This window comes from Rosa rugosa, chromosome 7 (assembly GCF_958449725.1).
Source record: "Rosa rugosa chromosome 7, drRosRugo1.1, whole genome shotgun sequence".
Classification (NCBI taxonomy): Eukaryota; Viridiplantae; Streptophyta; class Magnoliopsida; order Rosales; family Rosaceae; genus Rosa; species Rosa rugosa.
The window spans coordinates 25,785,750-25,804,493 of NC_084826.1; the positions used below are offsets into that span (position 1 = coordinate 25,785,750).

At 40.0% G+C, this 18,744-nt stretch overlaps 2 protein-coding genes across 9 annotated transcripts; both read right to left on the bottom strand.

Annotated features, from left to right (window-relative positions):
- On the bottom strand, window positions 1-1,088 carry LOC133721254 (thaumatin-like protein 1b). Its single transcript, XM_062147820.1, has 2 exons — window positions 931-1,088; window positions 1-794 (listed from the first exon to the last, which is right to left on the bottom strand). The coding sequence occupies exons 1-2, from the start codon at window positions 983-985 to the stop codon at window positions 106-108; spliced, it is 744 nt and encodes a 247-aa protein (XP_062003804.1). The 5' UTR covers window positions 986-1,088; the 3' UTR covers window positions 1-105.
- Window positions 1,089-14,640: 13,552 nt separating this feature from the next.
- LOC133721268 (phosphoenolpyruvate carboxylase 4-like) lies at window positions 14,641-17,494 on the bottom strand. 8 transcript variants are annotated; one of them, XR_009852140.1, is made up of 6 exons: window positions 16,980-17,494; window positions 16,713-16,831; window positions 16,013-16,087; window positions 15,832-15,903; window positions 15,426-15,509; window positions 14,641-14,954 (listed from the first exon to the last, which is right to left on the bottom strand). XR_009852140.1 is itself a non-coding variant. In XM_062147835.1 (5 exons), exons 1-4 carry the CDS (start codon window positions 16,996-16,998, stop codon window positions 15,833-15,835), a joined length of 342 nt encoding a protein of 113 aa, XP_062003819.1. In that variant the 5' UTR covers window positions 16,999-17,494; the 3' UTR covers window positions 14,641-14,954; window position 15,832. The 8 variants fall into 8 exon arrangements, 1 of the variants encoding a protein (XP_062003819.1); XR_009852144.1 differs by lacking the exons at window positions 16,713-16,831; window positions 16,980-17,494 and adding an exon at window positions 16,566-16,706; XR_009852145.1 differs by lacking the exons at window positions 16,713-16,831; window positions 16,980-17,494 and adding an exon at window positions 16,566-16,706 and having other exon boundaries at window positions 16,009-16,087.
- Window positions 17,495-18,744: the final 1,250 nt, after the last annotated feature.

Genomic DNA, 18,744 nt, shown 5'->3' on the forward strand with positions numbered 1-18,744 from the left:
GATTCAAAAAGATCGATTATTCCTTTATTTTAACATCTAAGGAAATGATATCTCTGTCGTGATAATTCCTTTCTAGCATAATATTAGATATATGGTGTATGACTCTTATGGGCAGAAAGTAATAGCGTAGTTAGGTCCCCCGGAGCAAGTGAATGTGCCTTTCTTGTCATCATAAGCGTAGCTGTAAGCCTCAGGGCATTGTTGACTAAACTTCATAGAGTAGTCTGTAGGAGGACATGTCTCTGGCTTTTCATTAGGTGGAGTGCAGCAATACTTGGGCTCATTGAACTTCAAGCACGCGCTCATGCAGCCAACCACGCTCCCGCCAGCCCCCGTTACTTGTAGCTCACTCGGACACATAGCGTTCACGTTGGCGCTGCAGCTAGAGCTCCGACAGTCCCCGGGAGCGTGACCGCCTTGAGGGGTTACGGAGATGGGCAAGTTGAAGCCGTCAACAAGACTAACATCGTAGAAATCTTGACCCCCACCTGCTGGGATATTAATTTCCACCAAAGTGGCTGGCGGAATTCCTCCTTTTCCGTTGCATGAGACCTGACCGGATGCGCAATCCCCTGGTTTGTCACAAGTGAACATTCCTGAATTGTCCGTGAAGCAGTTGGTACGGCCCCAGAAGCGGCCATTCCATGGAACCGGAGTGTCTATGGAATTGCTAGCTTGGGGTGCTAACTCGAACCCCGTCAATGCTAACTGAGGTTTGTTATCAGAAGTTAGGGTTGCTGGCCAGACCTTGAAGTTGCACTTGTTTGTGAAAGAAATTGTAGCCGGATGTCCGCCTGCATGCATTAAGGGGAAAAAAATCAAATGCAAAATAAATAATTTCCACTGCAAAAAGTACTGAAAGTGTGGTAATCACTAATCAGTCTTGCAACAAAGAAGAGCACACGAAGGAAATAAGAAGTGTCTGTTCACCTGGAAAGAAAAGGAAGGCGAAGGTGAGGTAGAGAAGTACTTGGATTTTCATCATGATTGAATATCTCGATCTGTTGCCCTAAATACAGCCAATTGTGGTTGCAATGTGATGATCGAGGTTGTGGTTTAGTTATATTTATAGAACTAGATTTATAGACTATTCTTCTTTTTTGGTCAACAAGTTAGATTATCTCGTTGCCTTTTTTTATTGGAAAATAATTTGTGGCTTTAATTTTAGGTGTCATACCATGTCACCTACACACATCAACTATTTGTCAAATCATGCTATGTAACTCTTGAGAAAAATATCATTTTATCCTTCCAAAATCTAATGACTATGTTATTTTGGCTTTCTAAAAAAAATTATTTTAGTTTTTTCTTTTCTTTTCATTGCACTCATGCTTAGATTTAAATAACAATTTTTTCTGGGGGTGTGGCTATTGCATGTAATTCAGTCAATGGATTTGCACATACATTCGATCACAATAGATTTGCTTGACACATGTATATGAATTCAACCTTTGTTGGGTTCTTGTAAATTTTGAAAATATAGTGTGAAAAATACATATTCATACGATTATATATATTCTTTTGTTCATTTTTTCTTTTTATGTAGCTAGGGTTTAAACGTTATATTTGAGTTTATTATTTTTTTGTTTTTTGCCCCCATATATTTAGATTGTAGATGATAATTAATGGCTGTTAGTTTAGACATACTATTTTTCAAAATCAATTTATTAATGCTAGTTTTTTGGATGAAATTAATCAATGTTTGGAAAGAAAAGTAATGCCTATTTCTTGACACCTAATTCAATATATATTAATACTATTTGGAAAGAAAAATTATAGGAAAGAATTTAATTAAATTAAGAAAAATATTGGTCAAAGGATTTGTAGACATATCTCTTAAATTAATACATAATTAATAACTTATCTTTTTTTTTTCGTCACCTAATTAAATTCATTATTGTAATTAATTCACTCCCTAACATCTAAAAGGAAGTATAAAATGGTAAAATTGGTGTTGCAATATTATCATGTGGCAAAATATATTATGTGGAATTGAAAATAAAATTTGTATTTGCTTACTTGGCATGATACCTAAGATTTGAGGACACAAATCTTAGGCCTCATTGATGCTCTATATCATTGCCCTTTTTTATTATACTCTTTTTAAGTTTGGAACAAATTAGGCTAGTATGGCCGGTGATCGGAAGAAACGACCAGGCATGAACGTATGGAAAAAACCAATAAATTAAATGGCGCGCCTGAGGTCATAGTCCATCTAGTTCCTAGTTTATGATGCAAATGATAAAATCGTAAATGACGAGCTAGCTATAAGTCCATGCAATTATTCCGCAGAATAGTGGAGCCTACGCACAGACGAGAGACTCCAGTAATTTATGGGAGAAGACCATGCCATATATTCCTCCGATCCACAAAAACCGCCGACAGACATGAACGAATTCGCACCACTCATCTTTGTGGAATTACTGACGTTCCACGATATTCTCCTGCACGACTTGTCTTCGTGCAACAAAAATCTACGAAGAGAGTAGCATGGTTTATCGAGAAGGGCTTTACATGTTTCTATGAGCTAGCCTTTTAGATTCATATGAACGTTATACTTATAGACTACAGCTTTATAAATTTCAGTTTTTTCTTTTCAATTGAAGGGCAAAATTGTGGATTGATCGATACGGCACAAATCTGAAAGCTGAGTGACAATTCTCAATTCAAAATTTAAATTTGAATTTGCATGCGATGATTGATTAACACCAATCAATTTACAGACATACAAATCCAAATATCAAGAGCGAGATATTTGAGACCTATTACAACGTTCTCTGTGATAAATGTTGGAATAGAGACTAAAAGATCAGAGATTTAGGATCCCACATTAGAAAAAATACATGACAAGTCATTATTGAGTTATAAGAAATAGTATTACACGAGGCCTTTTCTTTTGAAATCACATATCCGATCCGTTGTCCACCGGATGGCTGAAGTGGGGAAAGGGGTTGAGGGGAGAATGTGGACTTATTCACCTCTGCCACACAAGTGACACAAGAATAAAGGCATCAACGAATTGGTTTCACCGGATCTGTTTTGAGTGTTGCCACCACGAACAGTTGGAGGTACGTACCTTCCAAGCTAGGGATGGCAATGGGGTGAGTTGGGGATGATGATCACAATACCATCCCCATCCCCGGGGTCATTCTCTACAATGACCCCGATCCTCGCCCCAATCCCCAATAAAAATATATTGGGGATTCCCCGTCCTCATCCCCACTGGGGACTAAGTCTCCAAACCTGCCCCAAATCCCTAATAAGAATTTAATAAATAAAATAATTTTTTCTCACATTGCCTTTTTAAAAATTAAAATCTACACCAAATAAATTTAAAACATGATTAAATTCATAAATCATAATTGAGTGAGTGTAAAAGTCAAAACACCATTAAAGTAAAGTGTAGCCATTAAAGTAAGGTAGTAAATGTATATATATTTGTGATTTATATTATAAAAAATAAATTAAAAAATATATAAGTTAAATATATGTATATATTATTGGGGCGGGTTTGGGGATGAGGTTCACAATATCATCCATGTCCCATCCCCAATCTTAAATAGTGGGGATTGGGGATCCCCATCCCAATTCCCCATTTGTCCCCGAATTCTCCCCCCATTAGGGACGGGTATCCAATGGAGATCCGCTCCGCTGGGAATTTTTGCCATCCCTATTCCAAGAAGTACGCAGTAGCGGTCTTAAACGCATTATTAAGTCCGTAATATCGATTGATCAAGTGCACATGCATAAAATGCCAAACCCTATATCAAGCTGGCCCTACAGAACTTATTTTCTAGCTTAAGTGGTTCAGGCACAAGAAGATTCCAAAGAAAAAAGTGTGTCCCGTGAATGATGGACAGAGAGAGATCGAGTAGTAAAGATTACTCAGAACCCCCAAAGTTAGCCCTAAAACCGCCCTACCTTAAACCAAGTTAGCCTAAATCCCCATCATCTGCTTTAGTCCATCTGTTTATTAGCTAACTCCATCCTTGAGGGTAATGCCTATGGCGATTTGGGCAAGCTCGTTAACGACAAAGTTGAACTCCCTAGCTAGGAATGTGTTCCAAATCTACATCGTTAAACTGTAGGAGCAGCTCAAGTGCTCTTTCCAAATAGGGTGCCAACGAGAAACTTATGCATTTATACTTCTCGCTCATTGGTTAATGAAGAGTTGTGAGTCCCCAAAGACCTGCACGTCTCTGACACCGAGCTTCAGAAGTACCTCTAGGCTTATAATGAGGGCCTCATAATTAGCTTGGTTGTTGGTACACCGGAACTCTAGCTGAAAGGAGTATGAGAAACGATCCCTAGATGGGGTTTCAAGAACAATTCCAGCTCTTTCCATCATGTTAGTTCTGGAGCCATCAAAGCATAGTGTAGTGACCCGAGATAGGGGTCCCACAGCGCCACGACTCCGAGCCAATGAGGAACCGACATGTCACGATTGACATCCCGATAACTCATCAACCCGAAATCGCAAGGCCTTTTAGGTTCAGACTGTTGGTTTACAAAACACTTTCTTGGACAAGTCGTTCTAGCAACCAAACAACACATTTTCAAAAGCAGAATTTGAAATGGGCTAAGTGTTTTGGGCTTGCAATCAGAGCCCAATTTGGAAAATAAAACAAATCACTAAGTAACTACAAGCATGGGAGACGCGCCCCAGGGTTACGGGCCTCCCGGAATTTTTTTGTAAGCGAGTAAGAAATAAATAAATAAATAAATTAGTAAGAAAGTAAATAAGCAAGTTACTTCAAGATCCGATAAAGGACCAAAACTATTTCTTGATAAAGTCAAAGAAGAACACGCCAAGCCAGGCACGTGCCTCCTCTATATGCTCCCCGACCACATCCTCGAAACCTGCACACTGTTGTAGGGGTGAGCTTTCGTCCTCGCATGCCCAGTAGGGGCCGACCCAACCATGCTAGGTTTGAAAGATAATACTTGAAAATATTTACTACATAATATTGTGCACGTTTATCGAAAATACTTTTAAAAATAGGCAACCACAAACATTTATTTCTTTTATAAAGCATATGCAGTATGCTTCACACAATTTGGAGCTCCGAGATACTTACTTGCCGGCTAATATAAAACAAATCAGTGACCGACCTGGTTCGTCCTGAATTCGAGAACCAGCCAACTACTCTGTAGTATTTCTGACTACAAGTAGCGAAAGTGTCCATTTCCTGGCCCTGAGTCTCCTATGACTGGTTCACTGTCTATACTATCTTTCCTCGACAAACATAGGAGCACGGCCCCCTCTGGAGGTTCACGGTTATCGACACCGTGGGATCCCTAGGAATCTAAGCGTCTAGGTCCCATTCACTTTCAGGTCACAAGTATAAACATACAAGGGTACAGTATCTCAACATGCAAGTCTAGCCTCGGTTTTCGCAATTAGCAATTATCAGTTCTGAAAACACATGAATCACGAGGCATCGACTAATGAACAACCAAAAACGTTCTTGCAGGCAACATACTATCATAGTAGAGCATTCTACATATACTGAAAAGCCTCTAACAAGGAAGGGACAACTCACCCTACCTGGAATTGGAGTGCTCGCCCACGTTCGTGTTCGTTCCCGACTTTCGATCATTTGTCCAAATCCAATTGCACACGCTCAAATCCTTTAACAAGAACCAAATCCGATAAGTATTCAATTCATAACTCATTTGCTCAATTTCTTTGAGTCACCAATTTATTCTAAATCGATATTTAATGGTAACCATTCCCGAACAATTCACTTAACGGAGTAAGCTCATTCGGGAGATGGTGATCACACTTCTTTCCATGTTAAAATTTCAGTCAACCGGTTTGACATCACTTTATTTAGCTTTTAAACTTAAGTGATTAAATAATAATTACCATTCCCGAAGGATTTCGCCTTTCAGACTCCTTTCGAGATATGGTAATTATACTTATTTCCTTAATGTATCCCAAGTCAACCAGTTTGACCCTTTTTACTTAATCAACAAATATTAGCAAATAAATTGTAGTTGCCATTCCCAATGATCACATTCTTACAATAACTTCGAGATATGGCGACACTAAAATACTCCGATTTTTAACCTTATTTCATGAACGTTAATCCAATATCCTAATCTAGCTCAATCAAATAAAATCCACCATTTTCATTATCAACACCCTTTCAACATCTATAATTACTCACTTCCTTTCACATCATACACAATTTTAGTCAACTTGTCAAAAACCACAAAATTGGTCTCTATTTGTCCATTCTTGCAGAACAACACTTTTCCAAAATAATAACAGACAAACCAATTTAATTGACAACCCAAATCTCTCCATACATTCAAGCAGTCAACCATTTTCATCTTTGTTCACTACCATGGCAAGTTTCCAACACATACTAATATCCTTTCCAATTATCCCGAATTCCACTAAGTAGGAACAACATACTACAAAACAGATCCAAACACCCAGACACTTACCATTCTTCTTTTCCAAATTAGTAGCCAAGTCATCGAAGTTGCACTCCACCACCCCTAATCCTTCAAGCTCCCTATTACGAAAAATAGGATCAATAATCCATTCTCAGTCAATTTCGTATCCAACACAGAGTTCCTGGTTTTTACCTTACCCAACTCAATTCGAAGCTAAGCTAGCAGTTTTCCTCCTCCAAAAATCTCGAGTTCCCAGACTCCATGGACCTCAAAGCTCTCCAAATCAAATAACAAGTTATTAGAGTTCAATCTACTCAAACTAGAAGCCTCAACTAAGGAGAAGGGATAAAAATCCGGCTTACCAGAGGAACAGGATAAGCTGGTGGCGCTCACGGCGGCGTCCACAGTGGCTATGGTGGTCCACGCGCCTGCGGCGGCGCGTGAGGCGCGTGCAAGAGTTCTGGGCGGAACCAGAGATCGGAATCAAAGGGTTCCGGCGAACAAGAACACGTTGACTCCATTTACGGTGGTGGTTTGGCTCGATTCGCGCCGGAGATGGGAGAATGAAGGCAAGCAGAGCCTCGAGCTTCGACGATGCTCGTGTGGCGTCGTGCGGCGTCGATCTGTGAAGAGGACTCGCTGGGTTTTGCTCCTCGTTGCTCGCTGAGTCAGGCAGTGGCGTCACAACTGTGGTGGCCGCGTATGGTGGCTGCAGGCGGTGTATGTCGAAGGTGAGGCTTAGGCTTTGGTCGGGTTTTAGTGCTGCGTCGATTGATGGAGGCAGAGTGGTGAGATGGCGGCCGGAGCTGGTGTTCTCCGGTGGTTGCAGAAGGAATCAGAAGAGAGAGGGAGCGAGAGGTCGGGGTTTGATGCATGGGGTCGATCTCTCATGGGTTTGGGTCGGATTGAGGTGGTGCTTCGATTGGTGGTAGCGGTGATGTGAGGCGGTGGCCGGACACTGTGGTTCCGGTGATGACAGAGGGACGGAGAAGAGAGAGATAGGTCGGGGGAGAAAGAGAGAGGCGTGGCCGAGAGAGGAAGACAGAAAAAAAATGAGAAGGCTGCTAGGGCTTCCTCTTATTTATACCTCGTGTGTAAAGACAATTTTGCCCTTACAAGGAATTACGAAACTCTCCTAGTTAATTGCTTTCGGTTTTGGGCTCGTAACTTTTCTTTTACTCGTTGTGCGTCGGGAACCTCCTAAATTATTTTGCGACTTTGCCCTAGGCCCGAATGAAAGAGCATTGGTCCAAAGTTTAAATTTCGGCCTAATGGGTGGTCTCGACACCAAAACAATTTCTGAAATAGATTTCGTCACTTAAATCGCCTTGCGAAAATCTTATTGGCGAAAATTTACCTTCAAAATTTAAATAAAATTTTTCGGGGGCTCACACATAGGACCCAAGGTTGCAATGAAATTGTCGCCTGCATGAGATGAGCGAACTCAGGTATGTATGGCGAATCAAGTCTGTTGAGCAAACCTGATGCAACCTACAAATCTCGGACCTCTAGCACCCCTAACATTGGGTGGTGTGCGAGAAAGTCCGCTATAGCCTAACCCTTAACAGTCTTTTAGGGAACATACTGTAAATTATGAAAGGGCCAGTACCCATTTAACTATACAACCTCTGAGTATAGGCCGCGATAGCATGTTTTTGATCAGGTTTGTTTGAGCTATAATGCAAATGAGCCGGCCAGTACCCATTTAACTATTCGGCCTTTGAATATAAGCCTTGATAGCATGTATTTGACCAGGTCTGTTTGAGCGATAATGCATGTAGTGAAAGATAACATATAATGGCATATTTTACATTTAGAAAAATAAAGCGTCAGACAGAGTTTCTCCACGGAAGTGTACCTGCTTTCGTAGTCTGTTAGCGTTCTGTTGAGGTAGAAAATGGCACGTTCTACTCTCCTTCATCATCTTGGGCTAACAGACTACCAATAGATAGCTCTGTCGCTGAAATGTAGAGCTTGAGTGGGAAACCAGGTCTTGGAGGGACGAGAACTAGCGGACTCGCGAGATAGGCCTTGATTCTATTGAAAGTCTCTTACATTCCCAGAAGAACTCTTTTTGTCCTTATAGCTTCAGCATAGAGGAGAAAGGCTGGATGTTACTGGCAGAATTAGAAATAAACCGGCGTAGGAAGTTAATTTTGCTCAATAGCCTATGTAATTCCTTATTTGTTCGAGGGGATGAGGCCTTGATGACTGCGTTGCCTTTGTCCTCGGACACCTCAATGCCCCTTTCATGGACAATGTAGCCCAATAAGTCACCTGCCTGGACACCAAAATGCATTTCACTGGGTTCATTTTTAGCTTGTGAAGGCGCATGTGTTTAAAGACCTTTCACAGGTCCATGATATGGTCTCCCCACTTCTTGGACTTAACGACCACATCATTTATGTAAACCACTAGGATATTCCCCAGTATGTTAATGGAAGATCAGGTTCATTGCTTGCTGGTATGTAGCCCATGCATTCTTCAGTCCAAAGGACATAACCACATACTCGAAGACTCCTGTGAAACCAGGACATCTAAAAGCAGTCTTGTGTCTGTCCTCTTTCGCTACCAGAATGTGATGATAGCCTGCTGTTCCATCCATGAAGGATAGAACTCCATGACCTGCTACTGCATCTACTAACATATCCGATACGGGCATGTGGTAAACATCTTTGGGTGTAGCATTGTTGAGGTCTCTGTAGTCAACGCAGACTCTCATCTTGCCATTTTTCTTGCGAACTGGCATGATATTGGATAACCACTGGTTGTACTTGACCACCTTAATGGTGCCTGACTTGTGCAGCTTCTCAACTTCCTCTTTGACCAAGATTTGGGTTTCAGAGTTCACTCTTCTTGGTTCCTACTTCACGGGCCTCTTGTCAGGCATAGTTGGCAGCTTATGGCATACAAATTTGTTGACAGGCCTGGCATATCTTCATACTTCTCCGTGAAGCAATCCTTGAATTCCTGCAATAAGTCAATGACCCTCTATTTCTCGTCAGGCTCCAGGGAGCTGATCGCCACTTTCATTGGCTCATCTTCTGTTCCCAAATTTACCTTTTTAGTGGGGTCTCTGACCTTAGGGGGAGTATCATCCAAGGCAGCAGGAGATAACTGAATTGGCTCCTCTTCCTCCTCATGGTCAGAGATCTCTTTGTTAATGTACTCATTGTAGTCACTCGATCATAGGCCTCTTTCTCAACCAAGTATGAAGATAGTCTGTCATACAAAGATTGGAAGACCTCTACTTCTTCCTCTGTAAGGAAGCGATCCATTAATTGGGCTTTGGTTGGGGAATAGCATGGTCATGTCTTTCTAGGTCTTCTTTGGCTAAGGTTAGCCCCATTGTGCTAAGTCAGAGGCCGTCACCCCTACAAGGCGGCCCTTGTTATTGATGCCAGTAACCTGTAAATGTGTGATTGATTAAAAGTAGTACCAGAGCCGGCTTAGAGGCTGTGTAAAGTGTGCGATGGAACAGGGCCCCAAACTATATATACTTCTTTGTACATCTATATTATTTATGAAAGGACCCTCACTATTTGAAAGTTTTGTAGTTCAGTTGGCAATTAGCTCTCTTTCAAACTTAGTAGTACAAGTTCAATTCTCATTGCAGCTGATTTACTTTTTATTTCTTTTTTGGGCCCCTTTTCCTACCCCCATTTTCTTGTTCTTTTGGGCCCATTTTCCTCATTGCAAGTGATTTGCTTTTTATTTCTTCATTTTCTGGGCTCTTTTTCTGCGTCCATTTTCTTGTTCTGGTAGATATTACATTTATCCTTGATCCCTCTTTCATTTATTTCTGTCTTTTGGATAGTATTGTATTTATCTTCATTAATAATTCATAATATTTCAATTGTAATTTTGTCTGTAAATGGATTTTTGTTAACAAGCTTTAGTCCTCTTTCTCTCGAAATTTTTTTGTTTATAAAGAAGTGGAATAATAATATAAGATAAGAGGGCCAAAATAAAACAAAAAAATCAAAATAAAGTAATTAATTATGTATTTATATTTGTTTGTATATAACAAAAATTTTCAACAATATATTCATGTATAATCACACAAAGAGGGCCATATTTTCTATCTTGCAAACTTTTGAGACGGCTCTGAGTAGTACCTGGCATCAACTGCATTGGCAGAGATAGGAAAGGGTCTAGGATCAACTTTAATCAATTCTGCTTTGTCTGTCACCCTGTTCCACATCATCAACTCTTGGTGAAGTGTAGAAGGAACACAACAGCTATTGTGAATCCAGTCTCTGTGCAGAATTTCCCTGTAAGCAGCGTAGCAGTCAGTTACAAAGAAGGTATAGTCCTACCTTGATCCTAAGGAAGAGTAAACTTTAAGTCTGCGTTACTGTTCCTACGAAATTCTTGACGGTAAAATCAGACATTTATGAATGAATTTCCACAATTAATCAAGAGTGAGCATTAACTTGACACAGATTTGCACAAATAAATACAAAGTGTGAGTTCGTAGTTCACAAGTTGCATTGCAACCCTGACTTATGAAAGAGGTAATTAGTGAAAGCTAGGGTTCTTTAACAGCTAGAGAGAAAATGAGAGAAGAATTGAAAAGAGATTTTTCTATTATTGTGATTCTATTTCAACTAACTCGAAGCAAGAGAGAGTACAGCTATTTATACAAGTGAACAAGTGAGCAGAATTGAGACACGTGTAAAACAGTTGTAGGCCACTTAATCACATAAGCATGCAAATAATAGACTAAGTAACAATTAAATCTAATTAACCCTAATTAACAGAAAAACTAATCTTCTTCGTTAACAATTAGTTGATGAAGAAGACTAGTTTCTTCCCCTGTGGAAAAGTTGGAGAAGACTTGTTCTTATTAACCTGTCTCCTTCGCAGGCTCCAGCTACGAAGTAGATGATTGGTGCTATTAATATACATTAATTGGACAATGAAATCTGCATACAAAGTTAAAAGTTTGAAGGAGAATTGTTCAAAATCCCGGTGAAATTTTGAATGTTCATTAGTCATGCATCTGTAAGAGAGGTTATGAATCATTTTACAATTAAACGGACGTGCATAGCACGGTTATTGCCATCACTGTCATCCATCTTTTAATTCTAACTTGTTTTACTACCCCTTGAAAATGTTCAAAGAAGAAGATGAAGGCATATAGAAGTCCGACTTACTATTTAAGTCCTACATTTCCATTGAATTAATCTACTAATTAATTAAGTACTTTATTTTCCTTTCCTTTTTGGGTCCCTACTCGATCTATCAACTTTCGTAACATATTCAATTTCATTTTCTTACGAATGATTGGTGCATGGTTGTCTAAAACCATTAAGCATGAGTTGCGGTTGTCTCCTAGTAAGTGATCGAGTGAGTAACCAAGTCAAGTCGCTGGCGGAGTCAACCCAATAAGTCGACCATTTGATTTATGATGCATCATCATAATACGTACGTAACAAATGGTGTGGACCTTTTGATTGCTGGATCAAATTGCTTCCTTCTCGGAAAGTCATCTTCAATATCAGTTAATTAATTATTCATGATCGAACTTTAGGACAAATAGATATTATTATTTGATAAGGAAAGATGGATATTATTGTATGGCACCCTTGTACGTCTTCTGAATGGAATGCCCTATTATCTGGTAGACTCTATGATGATATTATTATGCCTGCGTACAAGAATGAGCACCACGTACTGGCTACTACCTCCGCCTAACTTATGAGACAATTGAATTCTCATGTTAGAAGCCTCACATTGCTTCGAGGCTAGAAGACTTGGAATAAAACGATAGAAGAAAAAGAACAGGCAAATGAACTAGTCTTCATGACTCCACGTGATCTCAAGTAAAGATATTAAGTGGGAGGTAGATGAGGCAGTTCTATAAATCAATTGGTGCACAGCTCGATCTGGCCGACAATAACGATTGTGCAGCTACAGATCGAAGCTGAATGATCAGGGAAATTCAAGAGAAGACAGAGTTCAAATTTACAGGAAGCTTCTGGGAGTAACTGGTCTTGCACCTGAATTAGAATTAATGGAGATTAATATTTATATCTGGATTTTGAAATGATAATGTTTTCAGTCCAAAACGAATATATTCCAGAGACACTTTACAACATCAAAGAGTTAACGCAGACATATTTACATTGAAAGAAGCTAATACAGATTTCTAAATCTGACATTGACTGACAAAATTGTGTAATATTTAAAGTAACAACTCCGGGGAAATTTGATGAATGGTTGGTCGAGATTGTGGATTTGTTCACAAGCATGCAAATGCAAGGTTTGCACCTGAGATCACTTTCGCAGGAAGTGAATTGCTAGGAGCGAAGAGCCGTATGTCCAATACATCGATCCTTCAGTTGAAAGTGTTTCTCTGTTGAAGTTAATGATGGAAATGACAAAAATTATATAGGAGATGTGATCTTCGGGATGCTTTCCCATGATCACTTCCAATGCTACCACTCCAAGCTATATTAGAATAATTAGGCTTCAAACACCTAGCCGTACCAAAATCAGACACATTTTTAATTAGAAACACATGTTGTACACTTGAACGTAATTCAAAGCTAGTATGGCCGGGGATCGGAAGAAGCTGCCAGGCATGAACATATGGAAAAAGTATATCGACGTCGATATATCTGTCGGCAGTAGGTTCTGTGAATCTGACGTGTCATAGATGGCACTACCACAAAACTGGCCTATACACACCATTGAGAATGGTGTGTGTTGATCCTATAGACACCAATGATTGGTGTGGGGATAGCAATAGACACCAGCTTTGCCACTATTACTTAATGGTTTCTGTTGCTGCCGTGACATATACCCAAGAAACCACTATCACTTTTTTGGTGACTGAAAACTGTGGGCCCCATCACCACCAGCAATCTCATTCATTTTATTGGTGACTTCATTTTTGCATTATTTTAATATAAAATATGTGGCTCCATCTTAATAATGGTGACTACCAATATTATAAATTAAAAAAAAAAAAATTTACAATATCAATAATTTTTATCAAACCACATAATGAGAAAATACAATTCTTGGCAGCCTTAAACCATGGCATGATAAAGCCCTATTAATAGAGGAACGCGCCTCACGCGCTGCGAAAAAACCAGAGAGAGAATGCGAGTTATCTCTCCCGGCCGAACGCCGCCGGCGCCCCTGCCGCTGCTTTTCGGTCCGGGAGAGGATGCCTAATCGGTCCTTGTAGGGTGGTGCTGTGGTGGTGGCCTAGCACAGCAAAGGAAGAAAGTGGATGTTTCTCGATCGGGGCGGAGCGATCTAGATCTGTTCTCCTCCGATCGTGGGTGAGGCCGGACATGGTGCAGCGGCGGAGGCGTAGGGCGGCTCGGTTGAGGCTGGGTTCCAGGCGGTGGCTGGATCTTCGATTTCGTTGCAGAGATCTGGATCTGATTACTCCGGTGAGCTGGGTTTTGACGTCGGCCGGGTTCTGGGTCGGTCGGCTTTGTGGTGTGGCGGTGTTGTGGCGCTGTGATGCGCAACGACGACGGTTCAGTGCAAGGCGGCGGGTTGATGGTGGTGCGCTCTGGTGGCTTGCCTGGTGGACGGTGGAGCTGGTTGGTGGTGGTGTGCGGGAGTTGGGCTGGGCCTTACTGTCAGGGCCATGCTGCTTGGACTTTTACTTCTTGTTTTTTGTTGTTGTTTTTACTGTTATTGTTTGCAGTGTGTTGTTTACTGTTGTTTGTTGTTTAGTTGGTTTGCGCATTTTGCGAGTAATAAGTCCCTACATTTGGCGTGTAGGGCATGTCGGGCCTCGTGCCTGTGGGTGCACTCTCAGTGCCTTGTCTGCTCTAGGTAGGAGGCGAGTTCCTTGCGTTGTCAAATGGTCGCTGCCTCCTAGTGGCAGGATGAGACTTCGTGCCACTGGATGTAGATTCCAGTGGCAACATGATAGGAGAGCTGTGAGAATGGACATTATGCGTAGCTGTATAGGAGTTGCAGATCTAGTTATCTCTTCGTTGTGTCACCGCTGGGAAGCAAATAGAACCGTCTGGAGCGAGTTCTTTGCTAGTTGGTGTGGTTTTGAATACAATTGTGTAGTAGAGTCGTCACTGGATCTCTTTTCAGGATGTACTCTAGGTTCTTATTGTAATCTGGGGTTTAGGCTCAATGTCCCCCCCTTGTATTCGACAGTTTCATTTATGGAGGCTTGAGGGCAGCCGCACCGGCCCTTATTTCAAAAAAATAATAATAATAAACCATGGCATGATAGTGTGATACCAATGAACTCCTGATTCTCCTCTGCTCCAGAATTTAGACAAGCCAAGACTGTTACATAGCCATAATATGAGATATCAACTAAAATTATTGCTGTGGAACAATTAAAATTCTGAAACACACAAGATTAAGGAAATGGTTATATGATTACCTAATATATGTATGATCTCCTGACGAAACTGTCAAGTACTATCAAGCAAGTAATCTGTCAAGCAGTGGTAACAACAGCTTACGGATCGCCGAGAAACATAGTTCTTTGCATACTTGTATACATTCCCAGCCTCAAGAAACTCCATTGGGAACTCAAAATCCATTGGCTGTTGATCCAAAATAAGAGCATGATAGTCAATATTAGATCCCAGACAAACTATGCAATGAAAAAACTGTCACAATCTATTGTAAATAACTTATTTAATATTTTATTACATAGTGGGCATGTAGTTGTTTCTGCTTTCTACCAAATTTAAAGGGGAACACCATCTATTTGGACCTCAAGCCCCATTAACCAGTCAAGCTATGTCAAAGAGAATATTTGACTCCTGGCTAGAGTTATTAAACATTAGTTATAGCAGCATAGCTGAAGGTCTAAACTAAGAATAATAATGCCTCTGTAAATGCTCAAAAGTAATCACTCATGTCAGCCACTGCTCACTGTCATAGTATTCAAATTATCTTGAGAGTTAGAGTCAAACGTAAAAACCAATATATGCATTTCTGAGAGTGCAGAGACAAAAAGAGGAAAATCTTCTAAATTATCACAGAGAAGATGCCAACAGTTAAAGGCTTACAGTGTAATTGGTACATTGAGCGGAGAATAGCAGCTTGCCAGCAGCATATTAAGGGTTTTCGGTTATCTCCTTAATGATTGACTCCTGCAGGGTGATGGTGAGAGTCAAGACAACGATAGCAGAATTTCAATTCAATTCAATAATAGGAAACAAAATTAGGTCATTCTCAACAACAACATCAAACCAAAGAAAAGAAATCGAATAGCATTCATAGCTAAAATTGTTCACAGTATATGCTTTCCATTAAAAATCTTTGACTCTGCCTTACATAAGGTATTTAATTTTTTGGTGGAAAAGATTTACAAATGTTTCAAATTTGACAACAATATTGAATGACATGGAAACTTATGCATATAAAGAACTAGAAACAGATCAATCGATCCCAGAAACGAATTTGAAGACAAACCTTATTTATTGCTGACACGATGTAAATAATGAGGTACAGCTTTCCAAAGGGACTGCTCCACAATGTTCAAACCTGTGGTAAACAATATATACAATTTTATTGTCTGTAAGAGATACACACAATTTCAAAGAGCCAAAGCATGTGAAAATCAATGGCTCTAATGCTGAAGTGGTTTACCTACCCTAGCTTCATCAACTGGTGTGGGTTTATGACGTCTAAGCTCATCTGTCTGCCATATATAAGTTATATCTCGCACCTATAAAAGCAAGAGTTAAATATAAATCATAAGGAAAATTAGAGAATATATCAATGTCATTAAGATGCAACCACCCTCACCCCAGTAAAATTGTTTTGTAAGAAGAGAATAAGGTTGGAAAAACAATACCAGATCTTCAATCAACCTATCTCTGTCTTCACTAGTAAGATCAGATCAGATCAGATCGGTCTCTTAAATTTAAAAGATGTTGCAAGTAACTTGATATTATTAGCCTAAAGAATTTTCACCATGTCTTTTAATCATAATGTTTACATCCTAAACGTTGAGCAAAGCCACTATCCAGTCAAAGAAAGTCTGAAATGTTTGTATTGTAAGGTTGGGCGATTAATTGGTGTAAAATGTACAGTAAGAATTTAAGGTTGAGAACAAGACATCTAAATGAGTCAACAAGAAACACACACACATCTTATGTTCAACAGTGTGCTGATTAAACGAGGCAACATCAATGAAGCAGAACCTGAGTGAGTTTTAAACAAGATCATAGTTCCTTAATTGAGCGAGTGTTATCTGTACCAGAAAACTAAACAATATGAGTGATATTTGCCGCACTATTTTCTGTCCAGGCATACAATTCAAGACAAAGGATAGAAGGAAAAGAACCAACCTGCTTGCAAATGGTATCGTAAAGCTGGTCTGAGGAAACACCACGCTGTAGAAGCTGATTAAAAGTACCATCACTCACAAGATTTTGATAGGGATGCCACATTCTTTTGTCTACGAACCCTGCACAAATCAATAATTTCTCTATATTCACTAAAATGCTTATAACATTCAAATCTGGGTCCATTTTACACCAAAAAACCCAAATCAGAATAGATCAAATTCAGAAAAAACAACAATGAGAACAAGGAAGAGTTGGAATAGGAACTACCTTGGAGAAGATAAGGCATAGATTCGATAGGAACTAGACTGCCAGAGAACTTGGCATCTGAGAATGGAATTTTAGGGTTTGACGAAGAGAGAGAGAGAGAGAGAGATCGAAGGGCTCAAGCTTGGGTTTTTTATTTGACCAACATCCAAGCAACTTCTAACCTCGACTAACTTTTGATCGAGGCCTGGAGATTAAGCGGCAACGGGTCAGATCTTGAGAGAAATGAAACAAAGCTGAAGGCTTCAAACGGAGAGCCGTTCTTCTCGAGAATCCCTCCTTGGCTTAAAGTTAACGCCATTTTGGACCTCGACACAGAGCTTGGAGCAAGTGAATGGCGGCTTCGAGTTCTTTGTAGTGCTAAGTGATGGGAGACGAGATCTTTTCCTTACTGCAACAGTCACCCAGAAGATTCAAAACACTAGAGAGGAGAGAGATCGAAAATTAAAAGGAGGGGAGAAAAAACTAGATCGATCTTGTTTTGGTCTGGAGACACAGAGAGAGAGAGAGAGAGAGAGAGAGAGAGAGAGAGGAGAAACCTCCAGATCTAATAGATTAGGTTTCAACTCTGGAGTGAAGGGGGTATATTGAAGGAAGCTTTCTCTCATCGTCGATCAGCTCTTCATCACTAATCCGACGGTTATAAAAGATTGACAAAATCGATAAAGGCAAGTGTGTCAGCTCCATTACCGGGTTTGACACCAATATCAGATATAGTGAGTTATTACTAAATTATAAATATCTCCATTTTCTCACTTTCACACTGTTGTACAGTGTGACCATAATTTATCTACCGAAATTTCACAACGGTGGCTTACTATTTCCATTTCACACACCAATACTGCAAAAGTGTGTAAATATTAGTATCTTTAGGCCACATTTGTGGTAGTGTGGACTGATTCCTAGTTTATGACGCAAATACTGCAAACCTAAATGACATTTGCATGCCTAGCTAGCTAGCTCTAAGCCTCTAATTCCTTAACTTAATTAGTCATCTTGTCTTCACAATTAAATTTTGTTGAATAATGGAGCCTACGTACAGATGAGCGACTCGAGTAGAGAGAGAGGACCATGCCATATATTCCTCCACAGAAACTGTCTAGAGACATGCATTAATTTGAATGAATTTGCACCACTCATCTAGTCATCTTTGTGGAATTACTGAAGTTCCATGAAACTCTTCTCCACGACTTGTCTTCGTGCAACAAAAATCTACTAAGATGGTAGCATGGGCTATCCAGAAGGGCTTTACATGTTTCTATGAGCCTTTTAGATCAACATGAACTTTTACAGTTTCAGACTGCACATGCACACGCATATCAGTTTTTTTCTTTGTAATTGAAGCACACAATTGTGGATTGATACGATACAGATCTGAAACCTTAGTGACATTTTGCAATTCAGAATTTAAATTTAAATTTGCATATATTTGATGATTGATTAACATGAAAAATAAAAATCCAAATATAAAAGAGCAATACAAATTACCTCGCTCTCTGCGGTAAGGGTGTTTACGAAATGGTTTCACTATTCACTGGATATGTTTTGAGTGGGTTCGCCATGAACAAGTGGAGGTACTTTCCAAGCAGTATGTAATAGCAGTCCTATATGCATTATTGAGTCTGCAATATCCATTGATCAAGTCCACATAAAATGCCAAACCCTAGCTAGCTATATCAAGCTGGCCTAAGGGGTCTTCATTTTCCTCAGGAACTGAAGAAATAGTGTGTCCCTTTAAGGAAGGACCAAGCAAGATTGAGTAGCGTAG